Below are 18,909 nucleotides of genomic sequence, written 5' to 3'. Positions count from 1 at the left end.
AATGAACTGAAATTGGTTTAATAAAAAGTAAATATTGAAAATGAATGAGAGTTAATGAATCAGGTGTTGAGTTTGAAGAGCTTAAAGTTTCATAAAGGAACAAAAATGATGGTTTGAGTGAGTTAGAAAATATACCAAATTTCAGCTTTGCAAGAGGTATATATATCCCTGGTCTATTGTGATACCTCTTATCGAATATGACTGGAGGGTTTTTCAACAGATTTATCAGACAGCTTATTTAATGGTGGACAGTTGACTAATAAATGTAGAGCCGATTAGCCCATGCTTTGATTGTCAGGCACATTATATCGACACTTGCTCATCGCACGTGCATTTAATATCCGTTGTAGTATGAGTTTTAAAAAGGTCTGTCTTTCATTTCGGGCCTTGGCAGGGTTATGGTATCGGTGGTTTGTTCTTAGTATCTAATAGGTTAGACTTTCTACTTCCCAATCGAACCAAATAGAAAGGTTTAAAGAATTCTTTTAAATTTTGTAAACACATATGGTGATCTTAATGAATCATTTTATTTATATGTTATAAGTGCTGTAAAAGATCCCTTGATGCATTCACTGCTAAATTAGCCATGTAATCAACAACTTAATTTATTAGTCTTTTAATGAACATGATTGAACATCACTTGCCAAGGACGCTACATAAACTCTCTACAGCTTGCGAGTCCATCTCCACAACCATTGGTTTAAAAGGGTTTTTTAAATAGTTTTTTAACAAAAACTTAGATGGCTTTTTAAATAATTTTTAAAGGTTTAAAAGGGCGATTTCCTTGCATAAATAAAAGTAATCCAACATTGCCAAGCTACCGACCAGAATCTCACTCATCGGTTCTTCCTTTCAGAGAATAAGTACTCCAATTAAGTCTCTGTATGGCTTTACATCGGACAACCAACAAAAACAAATAAGGCAGCATGTGAATTGAAGAAAAAAAAATATTATTAATAACCGCCAGGCTCCAGACGCTCGAGCCTAAGACAGCCCAATATGCGGCTCTAAGCCTTATACTAGTCCATGGCCTTTTACCATCAGCCGGGCCAGATCTATACCTGCTTGCGGGATCTTAGTCATAAATACTGTTAGCCTTTGTGGAAGAACAGACCTTGTAATGCCCAGGATTGTGTCCAAGTGACGCTGAATGGAATTAAATGACCGCCTGACAAGAGAAAAAAAAACACAGTACATCCATACGTACAGCCAACGTGAATATGGCAGGGGGTACGATTACACATCATTGAAAGACAAAAGGAAAGAGAATAAAAAGAAACAAGTGGGAAAATAGAAACTAAGCTTACCAAACTATACCCTGAGTCCAGACCTCTTATTGGATCTAAAACATCAATTGGCGTTGTTTGTGAGAACGAATGAGATCTTATCGTCATCGAAATTCTCATTTTCGTTCACCCACTGAGATCCACATGACCAATCATGGCAAAAACCATATAGAAATCACCTCAAACGACTTGAGCTCGACTCAGGAAGGTCCGCTGTTCGCATTTTCTAGCCCAATAGCACCAGTCAACTAGCCACCTGTGTTGCTAAACCCCTCACCAAGCTCAATCGGAACCATGTACGGAACCTCCTTATTTGACCAAGAACTTCAAAACATGGCCCTTCAGCTATAAAACACTGTCCACTAGTTAAGCCATATGTTACAACAAAAGGGGCTCAATACCCCCACTAAGCAGGCTACCTATAATAGAAGGGATAAACCACAATGAGCCCCAACCCATATTGAACTACCAAATCTCCCATCAAAGCAACAGGAGAACAGAGGAAGGAGATAGGGAAGCCAATCGGAGGAATGAACCAGTAGCCTGGATGAGGGACATGATAGCAAGGGAGCTCATTGAAAATGATGGAGCAAAGAGCTACTCCTCAGAACTTGCAGAGAGACGAAGAAGAGAAGAGCTGAAAAGAAGTTATCGCCTAGAAAAGAGGCCTAGAAGGGAAGACACTAACATAGATCAGAAGCTGAAAAGATTGAAAGAGTAGCTACTAATGGAGGCCCAAGGACAGCAGTGGTCCCTTGTTGTCGACCTCCTCGTCGTTTGTGAAACGGATCCAGCAGGAGATAATACCGAAGAATTTCATGATATCAACCTTGGCAGCTTATGATGGGATGGGGAATCCTAGAGAGCATGTACTGACCTACAAGACTTTCATGTGTAAGGTTTTTTCAACCACCCTGACGGGACCAACTCAGGCTAGGTTCAACAACTTGGAGTTAGGAAGCATCAGGAATTTTGCAGACCTGGCCAACGTATTTATCAGCAGCTTCATTGCTGAAGTCCCTGTGGAGAGAAAGACAAGCTATCTAGACCGTTAGACAAAGGAGAACTGAATCTCTAAGAGAGTATGTTGCCGGATTCAACTCAGAAGCTTTGCAGATACTCGAGTTAGATGAGGGAAGGGCAGTAGAGGACATTCAGAAAGGCATGACCTCCCCAGAATTCTTTAGGTCGCTGTGCAGGAAACCCCCTACCACTTTGTCAAAGCTAATGAGGAGGGATAAAAAGTACATAAGGTAGGATGATGCCTTAACAACTAGTCGGTTTGCCTGGGATGACAGAGAAAGGGGAAGAGCTGGGGAGGACAGAAGGCATGATAGATTAGAAAGAAGACAGGACCGTGCCTAGAGGCACTGAACAAACACTGGTGGGAGAGAAAGGAACAGAGACCTTACCAGCCTCGAGTTCCTGCCGAGGTCACACTCCTAAATTTATCCAAAGTCGAGGTGCTCGTAGTAGTCCAGAATAAGGAATTCATGCAACGGCCCAAGCCTATGAGAGTTGATGCAAATAAAAGGGATCCAGACAAATACTGCCAGTATCACAGGATGCATGGTCACGACACGGATGACTGTTATCAACTAATAAATGAGATAGAGAGGCTGATTAAGAGAGGGCATATTAGAAATTTCATGAAGAAGCTAGAAGGGCAAAGGCCATAGCAAGGAGCAATTAGTGAAAGGAATAGGAGGGAGATCGAAGCGCCTGTAAATGACGGCTTCAGTGGAACAATCAATATGATTGTGGGAGGAACTGGAGGTCGTATGAGCCGGAGGGTATGACTCAAGCTTTGCCTGGAATGGCATTAATCCGAGGGCATGCCTCAAGCTTTGCCTGGAATCCCTCAAATATACCGGGAATCAAGCCCGTAGTGATGACCCATAAATTTAACATCTTCCCTTATATAAAGCCTATAAAATAGAAGAATGGAGTCTTCGGTAAAGAGAAGCAATAAACCATGGGGGAGGAGGAAGAAAAATTAGAGGAGGCCAAATTTGTTAGGGAGGTCATGTATCCACAATGGTTAGCTAATCATGTGTTAGTTAAAAAGGCCAATGGGAAGTATAGAATGTGTATAGATTTCACCGACCTGAATTAGGTCTACCCAAAAGATTATTATCCCCTCCCGATATTAATAAAATGGTCGATTCTATGGCTGACTTTGATTATCTGTCATCTTTGAATGCTATGTCTAGGTACCACCAAATCCCAATGGATAAATCTGTTGAAGAAAAGACTTCCTTTATAACAGAAGATGGGACATATTACTATAAGGCTATGCCCTTCGGTATGAAAAATGCAGGGGCTATATACCAGTGTCTGATGAAAAAAATCTTCAGAAACCAGATAGGGAGAAGTATGGAGGTGTATATTGACGATATGGTGATCCAAAGCTGAACCTTTCAACAGCCTTTAGCCGACCTAGAAGAGGTCTTCTTAGTATTGCAGCAGTATCGAATGAGGTTAAATCCTGCGAAGTGTGCTTTTTTTATCAGATGGGAAAAATTCTTGGGCTACATGGTTAGTGGAAAGGGCATAGAGCCGAACCTGGAGAAGGTGGAAGCCATATTAAATATGCCTGAGCTAACCAGCGTGAGAGATGTACAAAGGCTTATGAGGAGAGCTGTGGCGCTCAACAGATTCATGTCCAGGTTGGTAGAGAAGTGCTTACCTTTCTTTGAAAAGTTGAGAAAAGTCCTAAATTTCGAGTGGTCAGAGGATTTCCAAGAAGCCTTCAAAAGCCTTAAGGAATATCTCAGCCCTCCATATGTGCTTACCAGTCCATTAGCAGGGAAAGAGCTCTTGATATACTTAGCTGCATTGGAGCAGGCAATGAGTGCCTTGTTGGTAAGGGAAGAAGCAGGGACCTAGAAGCCAATTTTCTATGTTAGCAAGGTACTCAAGGATGCCCTGGTCAGGTATATGAACATAGAGAAGTCGGCATTTGTTTTGTTGCTAATAGTGAGAAAATTTTAAGATGTACATAGAAGATAATTAGGGAGTTGTGATGACTGATCAACCCTTGAAGAAGATCCTACACAGGCCTGAGACTTTAGGGCGGATGCTAGCTTGGTCAATAGAGATCAGTCCGTACTGCCTCATTTACCGACATCAGACAGCGATTAAAACACAGGCCTTGGCTGACTTCATAACTGAATGCTCATTCAGTATAGTTGAGAAAGAGTATAATAAAATATTTCTAGAATCAAAGGAGAGTAGGATGGAGTGTAGACCTTAGCACGAATTTATATGAAATCTATTTGTAGATGGGGCATCGAGTTCTACAGGTAGTGGGGCTGGAATCCTTCTGAGAGGACCTAATGAGTTTAAAATGTGTTATGCCTTGCGCTTCGGGTTCCCAGCGTCTAATAACATGGCCGAGTATGAATTCCTTCTGAATGGTATGCAAATAGCTTTAGAAGTGGGGGTAATCCCCGAGCTCTCCTTCAACTCGATGACAACAAAATGCTCTGCCCAACCCTTAATAGAGTCCTTATACCCTATAAATATTGACAATCCAAATCGGGAGTCGAAATAATAAAACTCGTGGATAGATCAAACCAAATAGAAGAAGGTACAGAACAACTCGACGAAATTGAACAAAACCCCAACATAAACAGACGGATTGAAAACAACACATAAATAAGATAGAGTTGAAGGATAACATTCGAGGGGTCACCTTAAAGTGCCGGAAGACCTCGATGAAAAAAGAGGTAAATGGAAAGGTAAGTTCAAACTCATACTATTTTACAAAAAAAGACCAAGTTACGCCCCTGCTAGGCATCTATGAGGCCTTCAGTGGTGAGATAGGTAGAACTATGCACTCGTTAGGCAAGAGAGCTCTAATTTTGAAGATTGTGGTATCAGCAAGGTCGCGAGAAAAATAGTTAGAAAAGGAAGAAGGAGCGACAGACGAGACTAGATCAACCACCTCGGGAATCCTAGTAGAAGCCATATGAAGAGCAAAACGTACTTCATATCGGAGATTCAAAATTACAGAGAAAAAAGAGGGCAAGATAGCAAAAGTAGTGTAAAAGACAGAGCAACAGGTAAAAGCATAAATTTGAAATGGAAAGAGGCAGAGAAAAAATGTTTTGACAGAACCCTCATAAAGTCGCGTGATAATAATTGGATCTTGAAATTTACGCCCTCATAAGTTATGGAATAATTAACGAGCGGGTAAGGGAGACACTTGATAACTGCCGGGCTCGGGCATCCCAATATGCGACTCTAAGCCTTATATCGGTCCAGGGCTTTTCACCATCAGCCTGGCTGGACCTAGACTTGCCTGCGAAATCTTAGTCCCAAATACCCGTTAGCCTCTATGGAAGAATAGACTCCGTAATGCCCAGAATTGTGTTTAATTGGTGCCGGATAGAATTAAATAGCTGTCTGACGAGAGAAAAGGACACAATACATGAGTACGTATAGCCAGTGTGAATATGACAATTCTACAATTATAGAACGGCGGTTACACGTTACTGAACAAAAAAAAGGAATAATGTTATACAAATGAAATAAAGGGATAAAAAAGGCTAATGGAAAGTGAAGTACACGATGAAATAATTGTTAGTAGTGGGACTGAATTATTTTATGCTGTAAATTATTATTATTATTTAACGTAGTCGATTGTATCATTATGCCCTTGTTCAATTCTTCTAATTGTTTTTACATAATTTAAAATCTCAATTTTTAAAAAATTTAAAATCTCAATTTCTAAAAAAAAAAAATTAAAATCTGAATTTTACATAATTTTTTATCATTAAAAATATAAAATTATTTTTTTAAATTAACAAAATAATATAATAAATTTTTTAATATTAATTATAAATGTATTAAGTATTAATAGTCACTATTAAATTAAAATAATTTTTATAAAGAACAAATATTAATTAAAAAATAATAAATAAATTTAAAATAAAAATAAAAATAAAAATAAATAAAAAGAGTTTCTAATAACTAATTAAGTAATTTTAATATAAATAAACCTAAGCGAAATCATTTCTTAGCAAAATTTTAATAATTTTAGTAAAATTTACTTTTAATTCAAAATCAACTCTCAGAAAATTAATTCTTATACTATTAATTTTGTCAATTACAAAAATTTAAGAAAATAAATTCATTTTTTTTTAAGTTTTTCAAAATTTGATATTCCAAACAAGGCCATAATAAATTTGAGCATCTATCTTCAACAAATATTTAATCAAGTTAAAATTTCTAAAAATAAAAGAATTGATTGCAAGAACAAAATTAATAGTGTAAGAATTTAATTCTTGTGGGCATTGATTTTGAATTAAAAGTAAATCTTATCAAAATTATTAGAATTTAACAAGAAATGATTTCACTTAAGGCTATTAACATTAGTATTACTTAATTAGCCCTTGAAAACTTCTTTTATCCTTTAATTTTTTTATTTTAAGTTTACTTCTCATTTTTTAATTAATTATTGGTCTTTACAAAAATTATTTTAATTTAATATTGATTATTAATACTTAATATTAAAAAATTATTATATTATTTAATTAATTTTAAAAAATAATTTTTATATTTTTAATGGTAAAAAATTATATAAAATGCAGATTTTAAATGTTATATATAAAAATAATGATTTTAAAATGAATGTGATAAAAATGATTATTATTTATAAGAATAAATATTTATATTTAGTTTAATAATAATAAGAATGATTAAATCAATTTAAATTTATTACTAATTTATCTAATATAAAATAGTTCAATGAATTCTTTTAATAATTAAATTGATTCTAAATGAATGAATTTTTTCAATTGAATTCTATTAATAGAACTCAATTATTTTCTTACACCAAACGAGGAATATATGTACAGAGATATAAACAATGAGATCCAACTAAAAGAACAAAACTAACTAAACTGAGATTTCATTAAGCAAATTAAAGGAAATACAATATTAAGCAAATAACAATATTACAAACATGGATTCACAGACTTAGTCTGATGGCAAGTGCATTTGAGTAAATTTGAGAGGAGATTTTAAATTTTACTCCCCCAATCTCCAATTTCCAGTTAAAAAAGAAACAACATTACAAACATTTATATAATTTTAATTCAAAAAAAACATTTATATAATTGATAGCTACACATGTAAGGTAAGCAAAGGATTAAATAGACTAGGTATAAGCAAATAACTGATGTTACAAAAGAGTATCATTATTTACCTAGCACACTTGAAGTTCACTTACAGTTTCTCTACCCCATGGTAATCGAGTTCCAACAAGTTTGCTTCTAATGGAAGTGAGCTGAGCAATGGCATCACTGATATTCATGCGCTCTTGCGGTGATTCCAGAGAACAACACATTCCAATTTCTAATGTTGAAGTCAAGCATTCAATCAATATGTTATTTCTCCCATTCCTGAAATTGTGATTATAATTTGATGTTGCGTCACCATTGAGTCGCATCTGAAAAAGTTTGGGATCTACTATTTCTTTCACTTGTTCGGACAAACCTCTTTTGACAAAACTATGAAGACTCAAATTATTTTGAAACATGTCATCAATCGGCTTTTTGCCTGTGAACATCTCCAATAAGAGTATGCCAAAACTAAACACGTCGCCATGTGTTGATACTTCACTTCCCACACCATACTCTAGAATATAGACATAAAAATTTAGTTAATTGATTTGCTTTGAAACAAATAAAAAATAGTGAATTCTTCTAGCAAACTAGCACAAGAAAGAAATTGTGAAAAGCATGAACAATATTACCTGGAGGACAATAACCGACAGTTCCTCTGATTCCAAGTGAACTAGAATGATTTGTTGAGTAGTCAAGCATCCCACTTGAAAGGAACTTCACTAACCCAAAATCACTTACATGTCCGACCATTTCTTCATCAAGAAGGATATTACTTGGCTTTAGATCACAATGAACAATTGGTGTTCCGCATTGGTTGTGTAGATACTCAAGTGCACAAGCAATATCAATAGCAATACTCAATCTTTGGACAATATTTAAAGATCTTGGCACTTCTTCTAATCCAAGAGTTGGATGCAACCAGTCTTCTAAGCTTCCATTGACCATGAAATTGTAAACCAATGCTTTGAAATCATTGCCTTGATAATCAACTCCTGAACAAGCTGTGATAACTTTGACAAGATTTCGATGCCTGATATTTCGTAAGGCTTCACATTCGGCGATAAAAGTCTTTGAAGCTCCTCGACGCATCAGGTTAAGTACCTTAACTGCAATTATCATCCCTTCTTGATCAAGAATCCCTTTATATACAGATCCAAAGCTACCAACACCAATCAAATTATCTGAAGAGAATCCATTAGTGGCTTTTAGCAAACTTTGATAAGACAACTTCAATAGTGAATTCCCATCAAATAGTGACGTAGCTTCTCCTTTTCTCCTTTTTGAAAGATGCCAAAGAAGCAAAGCAATTAGAAAAAATGTAATACTTGTAACCACACAAATAGCAGAGATTATGATCTTTAGTTTTGTAGTTGGTCTCCTCTTTGATTGTTCAAATTTGCATTCGGGTAGCCCAAAATTAGGTATGCCACCACATAGATTTTTGTTTCCCCCCACAAAGGTAGCACTGAAATTCTTGAAAACTCCTTCCACTGGTACCATGCCGTCAAAATCATTATAAGATAAATCCAAAAGCTCTAATGAGTTGAAGCCCTTTAGAAACTCTGGAATCTTGCCTGACAAATTATTATGAGAAAGATTTAACTCCCTAATGCCTCTTAACGAAGCAAAAGAGGAAGGAATGGACCCATGGAACAAGTTGGAACCCATGAATAACAATTCTAGATCTGTACAACTGCCAAGACCACTAGGAATCTCTCCTGACAACATGTTGTCTTGAAGGTCAAGGATTCCTAGATTTTTCAAAGTTTGTACTTCTTCTGGAATGGAGCCAGACAAATGATTCACAGACAGAGAAAGAAGTTTTGACAAGGAGGAAAGTCCAAAAAGTTCTGGGGGTATGGGACCACTAAGATTGTTTGTAGAAAAATCTAGTTTGAGCAATTTTTTCCACTTGCCTAGACTGGAAGGGATGGTACCTTGAAGACTATTGTTATACAAAAAAATTTCAAGTAAATTTGTCAGGTTTCCCAGAGATGATGGAATATATCCTGATAAATTATTATTTCCAAGAGAAAGTAATTTTAGATTTTGAAGCTGTCCAATTCCTGATGGAATATTACCTGAAAGTTTGTTCCCATCTGCATAGAGAACTTCCAAGCTAACCAAAACCTCTATTCCAACTGGGATGTTTCCAGATATTTGATTATTTTGTATGACAAATATGTTGAGCTCTTTTGAAAAGTTGGCGATTTGTTCAGGAAGTTCCCCACCAAAGTTGTTGTTGCCTATCCCTAGCAATTGTAAAGCTGTGGCGTTCATTAAGGTGGAAAGAAATGTCAAGTCATCAGCTTTCCCACTTCCTAAATTGTTGACAGAAATCATAAATTCTGAAAGCCTATGTAACTTGTCAAGAGAAGGCACTCTTCCGGTGAGATTATTTACGAGTAGATCAAGCAATTCTAGATTTGACGCATTAGAAATTGAAGTTGGAATGATGCCAGTGAATTGGTTAACAGCAACAGAAAAATGTTGGAGTTTCGGAAGAGAGTTTCCAATGTCCATAGGAAGATTCCCTTGGAAGTGGTTAGATGACAGGTCTAAACCCTCAATTGATGAAAGATTGAAGATGGAAGGAGCAATAGTACCCGAAAATTCATTTTCAAAGATTGATAAAATCCTTAGACTCTTCAATTGGCCTAAAGATTCTGGGAGATTTCCATTCAATTGATTTTGATATGCACCGAGGATGTCAAGGGATGATAGATTCCCGAAAGATGGTGGGAGAGTCCCTATGAAATTATTACGCTGTAAATAGATGGCTTTCAGCTTCACTAAGGAACCAAGCTCCACAGGAATTTCCCCTGCAAGATTGTTGTTATCCAAATAAAAGAAAGCAAGGTTTGAACAGTTAGATATGGTGGGAGGAATCTGACCATCAAATGAATTGTTATAAAGAGACAAAACTTGCAGTCTACGTAAGTGGCCAATCTGGGGAGGGATCTCATGGGTGAAGCTATTGTTTGAAAGGTCCAACTCTCTTAAGAAGCTCAAATTGCCAACATGGAATGAGATGGAACCTGAAAGTTGAAAAGAGTTTAGGTCTAATATTGTGACTCTTTGGTGTCTACGCCCACAGGTGACGCCATACCATCTGCAGAAGTGAAGACTGCGATTCCATGAACTCATCACCCCAGATGGGCCATCAATTATTTTGGCCTTGAGTTCCAGCAGTGCAACTCGATCTGTCTCGTTATTCCCATGGATGGCAATGGCTGCTGCTGCCAAGTTGAAGCACAAGAAGTGAAGAATAGAGATGAGGCACAATGATGAGAAACGTGCTGACCAAATCCAGCAAGAAAGGGCCATATATGCAGTTTTAAAATTTTATTGAGATTGTAGATTAGGGATTAATTGGTTCAATTGAAAAAAAAGTAGAAAGGGTATTTATAGAGACGGGATGCCAATAAAACTATAAATATGAAAAAACAAAAGAGATTAATATTTTATTGCTGATTACTAGTGATTGTCTTATTGATTTATTTTTTAAAATAAGTACAACTTTTTTTCTCCAATTACGTTTGACAGCAATCTGTAGCAATTTCTCATGCAATTTCATTAACTTTCCATAATTTGCCTTTCAACTTGGCAGTTTTTCTACGTTTGGAAGACAATGATCGTCAATGGGGATGACAAACACATGTGGTCGGCCATTCTCTTTTTTAATATATTAATCTATTTATTAGATTCCTAATGTAATTCTATAAAATATGCCATTAAAAAATAAAATTTATTAGTTTTAAAATTTACCGTTTAATGTAATTATTGTTTTATGTTCAATAATATTAAAATTTATGTACAAAAGTTTGAAGAACTAAAGAACTTTTAATTTTAAATATTGATAAAAATAATATATTATTTTATTATTTTTTAACGGTCAACTGCTTACTTAGATGCGAGATACGTCTTATATTTAGGAATACAGCAATTTTGAATTGTATATAATAATTAGCATGAATACGGCTATTTAATCAGCAATTTTGAATTGTATATAATAATTAACACGAATACGACAATTCTATTAAATAACTTGAATTAACTATTTTGGGTCGAGTTGAAAGTGGGTGGTCAAACTGTTTCAATTGGTATTAGAGCCCTTCTGAATTAGACAAATTGTGCAAAATTACTAGATATCGAGAAAAGAGTTACCCGTGAGAGACGAGGTGAAACCGCTTGAGATACTAGCGAACTATGGGTCCGGTCCTGATTTTGCAATTGTATTCGATTCAGTTGTAATGAAAACATCGTAAATTTAGCGGGATCGAGTGTAACGATGAACTGTTTGCTTGAATGTGGGAGATGTCCTGTATCGACGGAATAATTGTTTATAATAGTTAGCACGAATACGACAATTCTACTAAATAACTTGAATTAATTATTTTGGGTCGAATAAAAAGTAGATTCAAAATTTATTTGGGTAATTTCCGGTCGAATTATTTCAATTTTAATAGTTGTTAATAAAAAATTAAATATAAAATTTAATTTAAAAATAAATTTCTACAATGCTTTAATTATTGAAGGAAAAAATAATATAATTATAAAAGAGGACATGATTAAATTTAATCATGATAAATAAGGATATGATTAAAATAAAATGATTATATTATAATCAAATAAGACTTTAAGAGCCACATATTGTAATTTAATTTTTTTAAATTTAATTTTAATTCTTTGGCTTAAATCGTGATTAATTTTAAATTTTTACTCAATATCTAAGAAAAAAATTATGATATAAATGTGAGTTTGAAAAACATTTTATTTTTTTTCTATTTAATAGGCCTAAACATTTTGCTTCGTAGCTTTTGGCCCATTTTGCGGACTTCAACTTGCCCCTCAACGTCTTGAATGGGTTACGTAGACGTCCCTTTCTTCTTGCTGTAGAATATATAAATATATATATATATATATATATATATATTTATTTATTTGAAAAATATTTTTTAATAAAATAACATATTTTTTTATTGTTTAATTTTAATTTAAAAAATAAAATATATTAATAATTTATATAAATATCTTAATAAAATTTTTAAAATATTTTTTTAAAAAAGGAAGTATTTTCTTTAAAATGATTTATTTTTTTCTTTATCTAAAAAATTATTTTTCATTAATTAATAATAGTCTAAATGCTAAAAATATAAAAAATATTTTCTTGAAATAAATTTCATTTTAATTAGTAGTTTATATCTGATTAGTGTGTATATAATGATTGTAATAATTTCTGTCAATTGTCTTAAATGCTTTGTATGAATTACAATTTCTTTTCCACCATCCGTTCAACTTATATATTTAATTTATTCTCAAATAAATTAAAAAATATAATAATTAATATAATTAAAATATTTTCTAATATTACTCATATTAATTTATAAATAAATATTACAAAATTATAATTAAAAATTAATAAATTTTACATTTTCAATTCAATATATAGTAAACAAGGGTATGTTAATTGGTAGACTAATAATAAATAAACTGCATTTATAATTAAATTATTTTATTAAAATTTTTTAATTAGTTTTTGAATTTGGTGAATTGCTAGTTTAATTTAGTATTTTAAATAGCAAATATCTTTAAGAAAATATTTACATATATATTATAAAATTAACCATATTTATTTTTGGTGTAATTTTTATATTTATTTAACTTATTTTAATTATTAATTGCATATTATTTAATTGATGAATTTTTAAATTAATATTTTACATTAGTTAATGATAAATTAAAAGGAAATTTAAATTTATTTATTTGCGTCTCCACATAAGAGCACAATTTCCTATAGGCAACTCATTACTGAAAGAGATAATTAGTAAACAAAATTAACCAGAATGAAGTTTTATTAAAAAACGGAAGGAAACACAGTGTTGAGCATACAACAATATTACAAACATACTTCTAATTGGTAGCTACACGATGATCGCGGGATTTCGTATACATAGGATGAGACTATATTCTAAAGAAAAATATAAATGCAAAACCCATCAAGTCATTATCAAGCAGACCGACTCAATATCGCAAGTTCTAACTCGGCGACGTGAGACAAGTCTGATCAGCCATAAGCGCAAGTTCAACAGAAAATAGCCTAATCTAGTGATATGACGTGAGGGAGAATAGCCGACTCAATCATTTCGCAGCTCTATCAGCATGCATGATGTGCTATACGTCATTTTTCCTAACCAAACTTATACATATACTGTAAATCTTATTTTCTAGATCTTAGAACATCATTACACATATAAGATATAATAAATAATTATATAAATGAATTCTAATAGGTGATTCTTCATGCTAATCACAAGCATTATGTATTGAATTCATCAATTTTAAACATCTGAAAACAATCACAAAAAAATTTCTTAAACAATGGTACACGCATTTCTCAAGGAAATAACTAAAATTACAAAAAAATAAGAGGAAAATTCTTATACCCATTCGAGTGCATATACATTAGATTAATAAATAAATGATAAATAAGTCAAAAAATCATAATGGGTCCCATATTTAATCATATTTTATTAGCTGGGTGCACATACATTACACGTGTAAGAAAATTCTAAGAGTAGCATTAGTTACCTGTCATTGAAGTGCCTTTATAGTTTCTCTATCCCTTAGAATCGAGTTCCAACAAGTTTGCTTCTAACAGAAGAGAGCTGAGTAATAACATCACTAATATTCATTCGCTCTTGTGGTGATTCCATAGAACAATAAATTCCAATTTCTAATATTGAAGTCAAGCATTCAATCAACATGTTATTTCTCCTATTCCTGAAATTGTGATTTGATGTTGCATCTGCATCGAGTTGCATATGAAAAAGCTTGGGATCTACTACTTGTTTCACTTGTTCTGGAAAACCTCTTTTGACATAATTATGAAGACTTAAATTATCTTTGAACATGTCATCAGTCGGCCTCTTTCCCGTGAACATCTCCAATAAGAGTATGCCAAAACTAAATACATCACCATGCATTGATACTTCACTTCCCACACCGTACTCTAGAAATTTTCATGAGTGCAAGAAATTTTCATTAATTGTTGTCTTAATAAAGTAGAAAAAAAGCAAAAATAAGATGAAGAGCTGAAAATTTTGTATGATATTACCTGGAGGACAATAACCAATAGTTCCTCTAATGCCAAGTGAACTGGAATGATTTGTTGAGTAGTAAAGCATCCTACTAGTAAGAAACTTCACTAACCCAAAATCACTTACATGTCCGACCATTTCTTCATCAAGAAGGATATTACTTGGTTTTAGATCACAGTGAACAATTGGCGTTCCACAGTGATAGTGAAGATACTCAAGTGCAGAAGCAACATCAATAGCAATATTCAATCTTTGGATAATATTTACAGATTTTGGCACCTCATCTGGTCCAAGAGTTGGATGCAACCAGCCATCTAAGCTCCCATTCACCATGAATTCATAAACCAGTGCTTTAAAATCATTGCCTTGATAATCAACTCCTGAACAAGCTGTGACAACTTTGACAAGATTTCGATGTCTGATGTTCCGTAAGGCTTCACATTCTGCAATAAAACTCCTTGAAGCTCCTCGCCTCATCATGTTAAGCACTTTAACTGCAATTACCATTCCTTCTTGATCAAGGATCCCTTTATATACAGATCCAAAACTACCAACACCAATCAAATTATCTGGAGAGAATCCATTAGTGGCTTTTAGCAAACTTTGATAAGACAACTTCAATAGTGACTTCCCATCAAATAGTGACGCAGCTTCTCCTTTTCTCTTTTTTGAATTACGCCAAAGAAGCAAACAGATAAACAAAAGGGCAACACCTATAACCACACAAACAGCAAAGATTATGATCTTTAATTTTGTAGTTAATCTCCTCTTTGATTGTTCAAATTTGCACGCAGGTAGCCCAAAATCAGGTATGCCACCACATAGATTTTTATTTCCTCCCACAAAGGTAGCACTAGAATTCTTGAAAACTCCTACCACTGGTACCATGCCTTCAAAATCATTATAAGATAAATCTAGAAGATTTATTGAGTTGAAGCTCTTTAGAAACTCTGGAATCTTGCCTGACAAGTTATTATGAGAAAGGTTTAACTCTCTAATGCCTCTTAGTGTTCCGAAAGAGGAAGGAATGAATCCTTGGAACAAATTGGCACTCATCAATAACAATTCAAGACTTGAACAACTGCCAAGGCCACTGGGAAGCTCTCCTGATAACATGTTCCCATGAAGGGCAAGGATTTCTAGATTTTTCAAATTTTCTATTGCTTTTGGAAGAGAACCAGATAAATTATTCAAAGACAAATCAAGAACTTTTGACAAGGAGGACAATCCAATAACTTGCGATGGAATGGGACCACTGAGATTATTTATAGAAAAATCCAGTCTGAGCAATTTCTTGCACTTGCCTAGACCGGAAGGAATGGTGCCTTGGAGGTAATTGTTAGATAAAACAACTTCAAGTAAATTTGTCAGGTTTCCCAGAGATGATGGAATATATCCTGATAACTTATTATTTCCAAGGTAAAGTAATTTTAAATTTTGGAGCTGTCCAATGCCTGATGGAATATTACCTGAAAGTTTGTTCCTATCTACAAGGAACATTTCCAAGTTAACAAGAGCCTGTATTCCAACTGGGATGTTTCCAGATATTTGATTGAGCTCTGCGCCAAAGAATTGGAGCTCCTTTGAAAAGTTGGCGATGTATTCTGGAAGTTCTCCTCCAAAGTTATTGGCGTCTATGAATAGGAATTTTAAAGCTGTGGCGTTAGTTAAAGTTGAAAGAAATCTCAAGTCATCAGCTTTTCCACTTCCTAAGTTGTTGCCACTAATCACAAATTCTGAAAGCCTATGCAACTTGGCAAGAGAAGGCACTCCTCCAGCGAGATTATTTAGGGGCAGATCAAATAGTTCAAGATTTGAAGCGTTAGACATGGAAGCTGGAATGGTACCACTGAATTGGTTTTCGGCAATAGAAAAAAATTGGAGATTTGGAAGAGAGTTTCCAATGTCCAAGGGAAGTTTCCCATGGAAGTTATTTACTCCCAGGTCTAAATATATGATCGATGAAAGATTGAAGATGGAGGAAGGGATGGTACCCGAGAAACCATTTCCAAAAATTGCTAAATCCCTTAGACTCTTCAATTGGCCAAAAGTTTCAGGAAGATTTCCATGCAAATGATTTTTATAAGCAGGAAGTTCCTCAAGGGACGATAGGTTCCCGAAAGATGACGGGAAAGTCCCTATGAAATTATTGCTCTGTAAATAAATGGCTTTCAGCTTCACTAAGGAGCCAAGCTCTGCAGGAATTTTCCCTGCAAAATTGTTGTTATCCAAATAAAAGAAAACAAGGTTTGAACAGTTAGATATGGAGGAAGGAATTTGACCATCAAATGAATTGTTATAAAGAGACAAAACTTGCAGTCTACGTAAATAGCCAATCTGAGGAGGGATCTCATGGGTGAAGCTGTTGTTTTGAAGAGACAACTTCCTTAAGAAACTCAAATTACCAACATGTTGTGATATGGAACCTGAGAGTTTAAGAGAGTTTAGGTCTAACATTGTGACTCTTTGGTGTCTGCGCCCACACGTGACGCCATACCACCTGCAGAAGTGAAGAGAGCTATTCCATAAGCTCATCACCCCAAGAGGGTCATTGCTTATTGTGGCCTTGAATTCCAGCAATGAGAGTCGATCTGTGTCATTGTTCCTGTGGATGGCAGAGGCTACTGGCAAGTTGAAGCAGAAGAAATGAATAATAGAAAGGAGGCACAAGGATGAGAAAGATGCTGAGAAATTCCGGCAATAGAGTCCCATGTAGGTAGTTTGAGACTTTATGAGGCTGTAGTTTAGGAATGGATGAGTTGAATTAATCAAGTTGGAAGGGTACTTATAGGAATACGATGTGATGATACATAGTGTGAAATAATATTTAATAGAGCTATTGAAATATGAAAAAAAAAATATATTTTTCTATATTTTAATGTTTAGCTTATTCAGTAAAATTTAATTAATAAAAAATATATTTTTTATCAAAAGATAATAATCTTTTAAAAAATTATTTTTTAGCTTTAAAAATGAAAAAATCTACTCATATCGAATCCCACTAAATTTGCAACATTCTTGTGTTTGTGTTGTGAAATCAGAATTCAATTCTATGTGATTTTTGTCTCACACTTTGATATCGTGATTTTATAATTTCTCAATATTTCGAGCAGCTCCACTCGTTACACTTTGATATTGTAATTTTGTAGTTCGCTAATATCTCATTCGTTTGTCTTACACAAATAACTCTTTTCTATTTCAATTAGTTCTTTATAATTTTTGTAATTCAAACGATGTGAATTAAAATATTTTACCTCTGATCCAAATAATTTTTAGATATAGTAATATTAAATTAAAATTTATATATTATTAGTTGAATTGATAATTTACTATGTGAGATTCTTTTACATCAAGTAGGTAGTTAAATTTAAAAAAAAAAATCTTATTAATATTAATATATATAAATTTATTAATATTTTTTAGTTTTTAAATTACAATAAAAAATAAAAAGAAGTTATCTCTTAAAAAATTATTTTATAAAAAACAAAGAAAAGATATTGTATAAGAAAATTTATTTTCTCTCAAGGCTAAAGAATTCCTTATTAAAATATATATGCAACATAATTGCACAAAGTGGGATTAAGGCCTTGACTTTTGTCAAGGATTTAATAATGCTGCCCGTATTTTAAATTAAGTAAGCAACACGTTGGAGTCTATGGTTAGTGGCTAAGCTGCGAAATTAGCGGCAAATCGAGAATTATTTTAAAAAGGAAAAGGGTAAATTTACTATTTAACCTTTTTATTTTAATGAAATTATATATTCAGTTTTTTTCATTTTGAAAATTACATTACTTTATCCTACTTTTGTGCTTCGATTTGGTTCTTCTATATTGAAAAAAGAAATAGTTAATCAAATTACCATAGGGATGAAAGAGTAAAAACAATGAAAAATATAACAACCAATTACACTTTTAAAATAGAATCTAAATAATTAATTTCATTAAAATAAATAAATTAAACAGTAATTCCCATAAAAAATATAATTAACATGATTAAAAGAAATAAATTTATTTTAATTTTTCTAAGATTCATAGAGCTCTATTAAAAATTAAATAAATCATTTCATTAAATGACTTGTAATTAATTAATTTTACCTTCTCAATATATATTAAATAGGGGCATATTAGTAAATTAATAAATAAAATATTTTTTAACTGAAAAAAAAAATACATTTAAGCGTTAAAAATAAAAATAAATTAAATATATATATTTAGTCTCGTAAAAAATATATCTAAATAAATTTAAAAAATCTTAAATTTTATTTTTTTAATTTTTAATTTTCAATGAAAAACAAATTAAATTAAGTGCATTAATCTATAATTTTCTTCTTTATATAAACATATTGTATTGAATTTTTTTTAAAATAAAATTATAAGTATAATCTGAAAT

At 33.2% G+C, this 18,909-nt stretch overlaps 2 protein-coding genes across 2 annotated transcripts; both read right to left on the bottom strand.

The window, feature by feature from the left end:
* Window positions 1-7,837: 7,837 nt before the first annotated feature.
* LOC122724943 (probable LRR receptor-like serine/threonine-protein kinase At3g47570) lies at window positions 7,838-10,747 on the bottom strand. The gene has a single exon (XM_043961322.1). The coding sequence runs from the start codon at window positions 10,745-10,747 to the stop codon at window positions 8,000-8,002; it is 2,748 nt and encodes a 915-aa protein (XP_043817257.1). The 3' UTR covers window positions 7,838-7,999.
* A 3,299-nt stretch (window positions 10,748-14,046) lies between these two features.
* On the bottom strand, window positions 14,047-17,232 carry LOC110625360 (LRR receptor-like serine/threonine-protein kinase EFR). The gene is made up of 5 exons (XM_021770982.1): window positions 15,615-17,232; window positions 15,330-15,398; window positions 15,058-15,236; window positions 14,538-14,799; window positions 14,047-14,432 (listed from the first exon to the last, which is right to left on the bottom strand). Exons 1-5 carry the CDS (start codon window positions 17,230-17,232, stop codon window positions 14,047-14,049), a joined length of 2,514 nt encoding a protein of 837 aa, XP_021626674.1.
* Between the last annotated feature and the right edge of the window lie 1,677 nt (window positions 17,233-18,909).

The sequence above is a fragment of the Manihot esculenta genome, chromosome 10 (assembly GCF_001659605.2).
Source record: "Manihot esculenta cultivar AM560-2 chromosome 10, M.esculenta_v8, whole genome shotgun sequence".
NCBI classification, from domain to species: Eukaryota; Viridiplantae; Streptophyta; class Magnoliopsida; order Malpighiales; family Euphorbiaceae; genus Manihot; species Manihot esculenta.
The sequence above is the reverse complement of the archived record's forward strand: the minus strand, read 5'-3'. Positions and strand labels throughout refer to the sequence as shown.

Bases quoted from the DNA above. Each gene is read 5' to 3' on its own strand.
- LOC122724943 (XM_043961322.1), bottom strand. From the start codon at position 10,747: ATGGCCCTTTCTTGCTGGATTTGGTCAGCACGTTTCTCATCATTGTGC.
- LOC110625360 (XM_021770982.1), bottom strand. From the start codon at position 17,232: ATGGGACTCTATTGCCGGAATTTCTCAGCATCTTTCTCATCCTTGTGC. The intron at 15,399-15,614 runs GTGGCCTTGGCA...GCATGGTACCAG, and splicing joins GTTATCAGGAGAGCTTCCCA to TGGTAGGAGTTTTCAAGAAT. The intron at 15,237-15,329 runs CTGATTTTGGGC...TTTGTGTGGTTA, and splicing joins AAATCTATGTGGTGGCATAC to TAGGTGTTGCCCTTTTGTTT.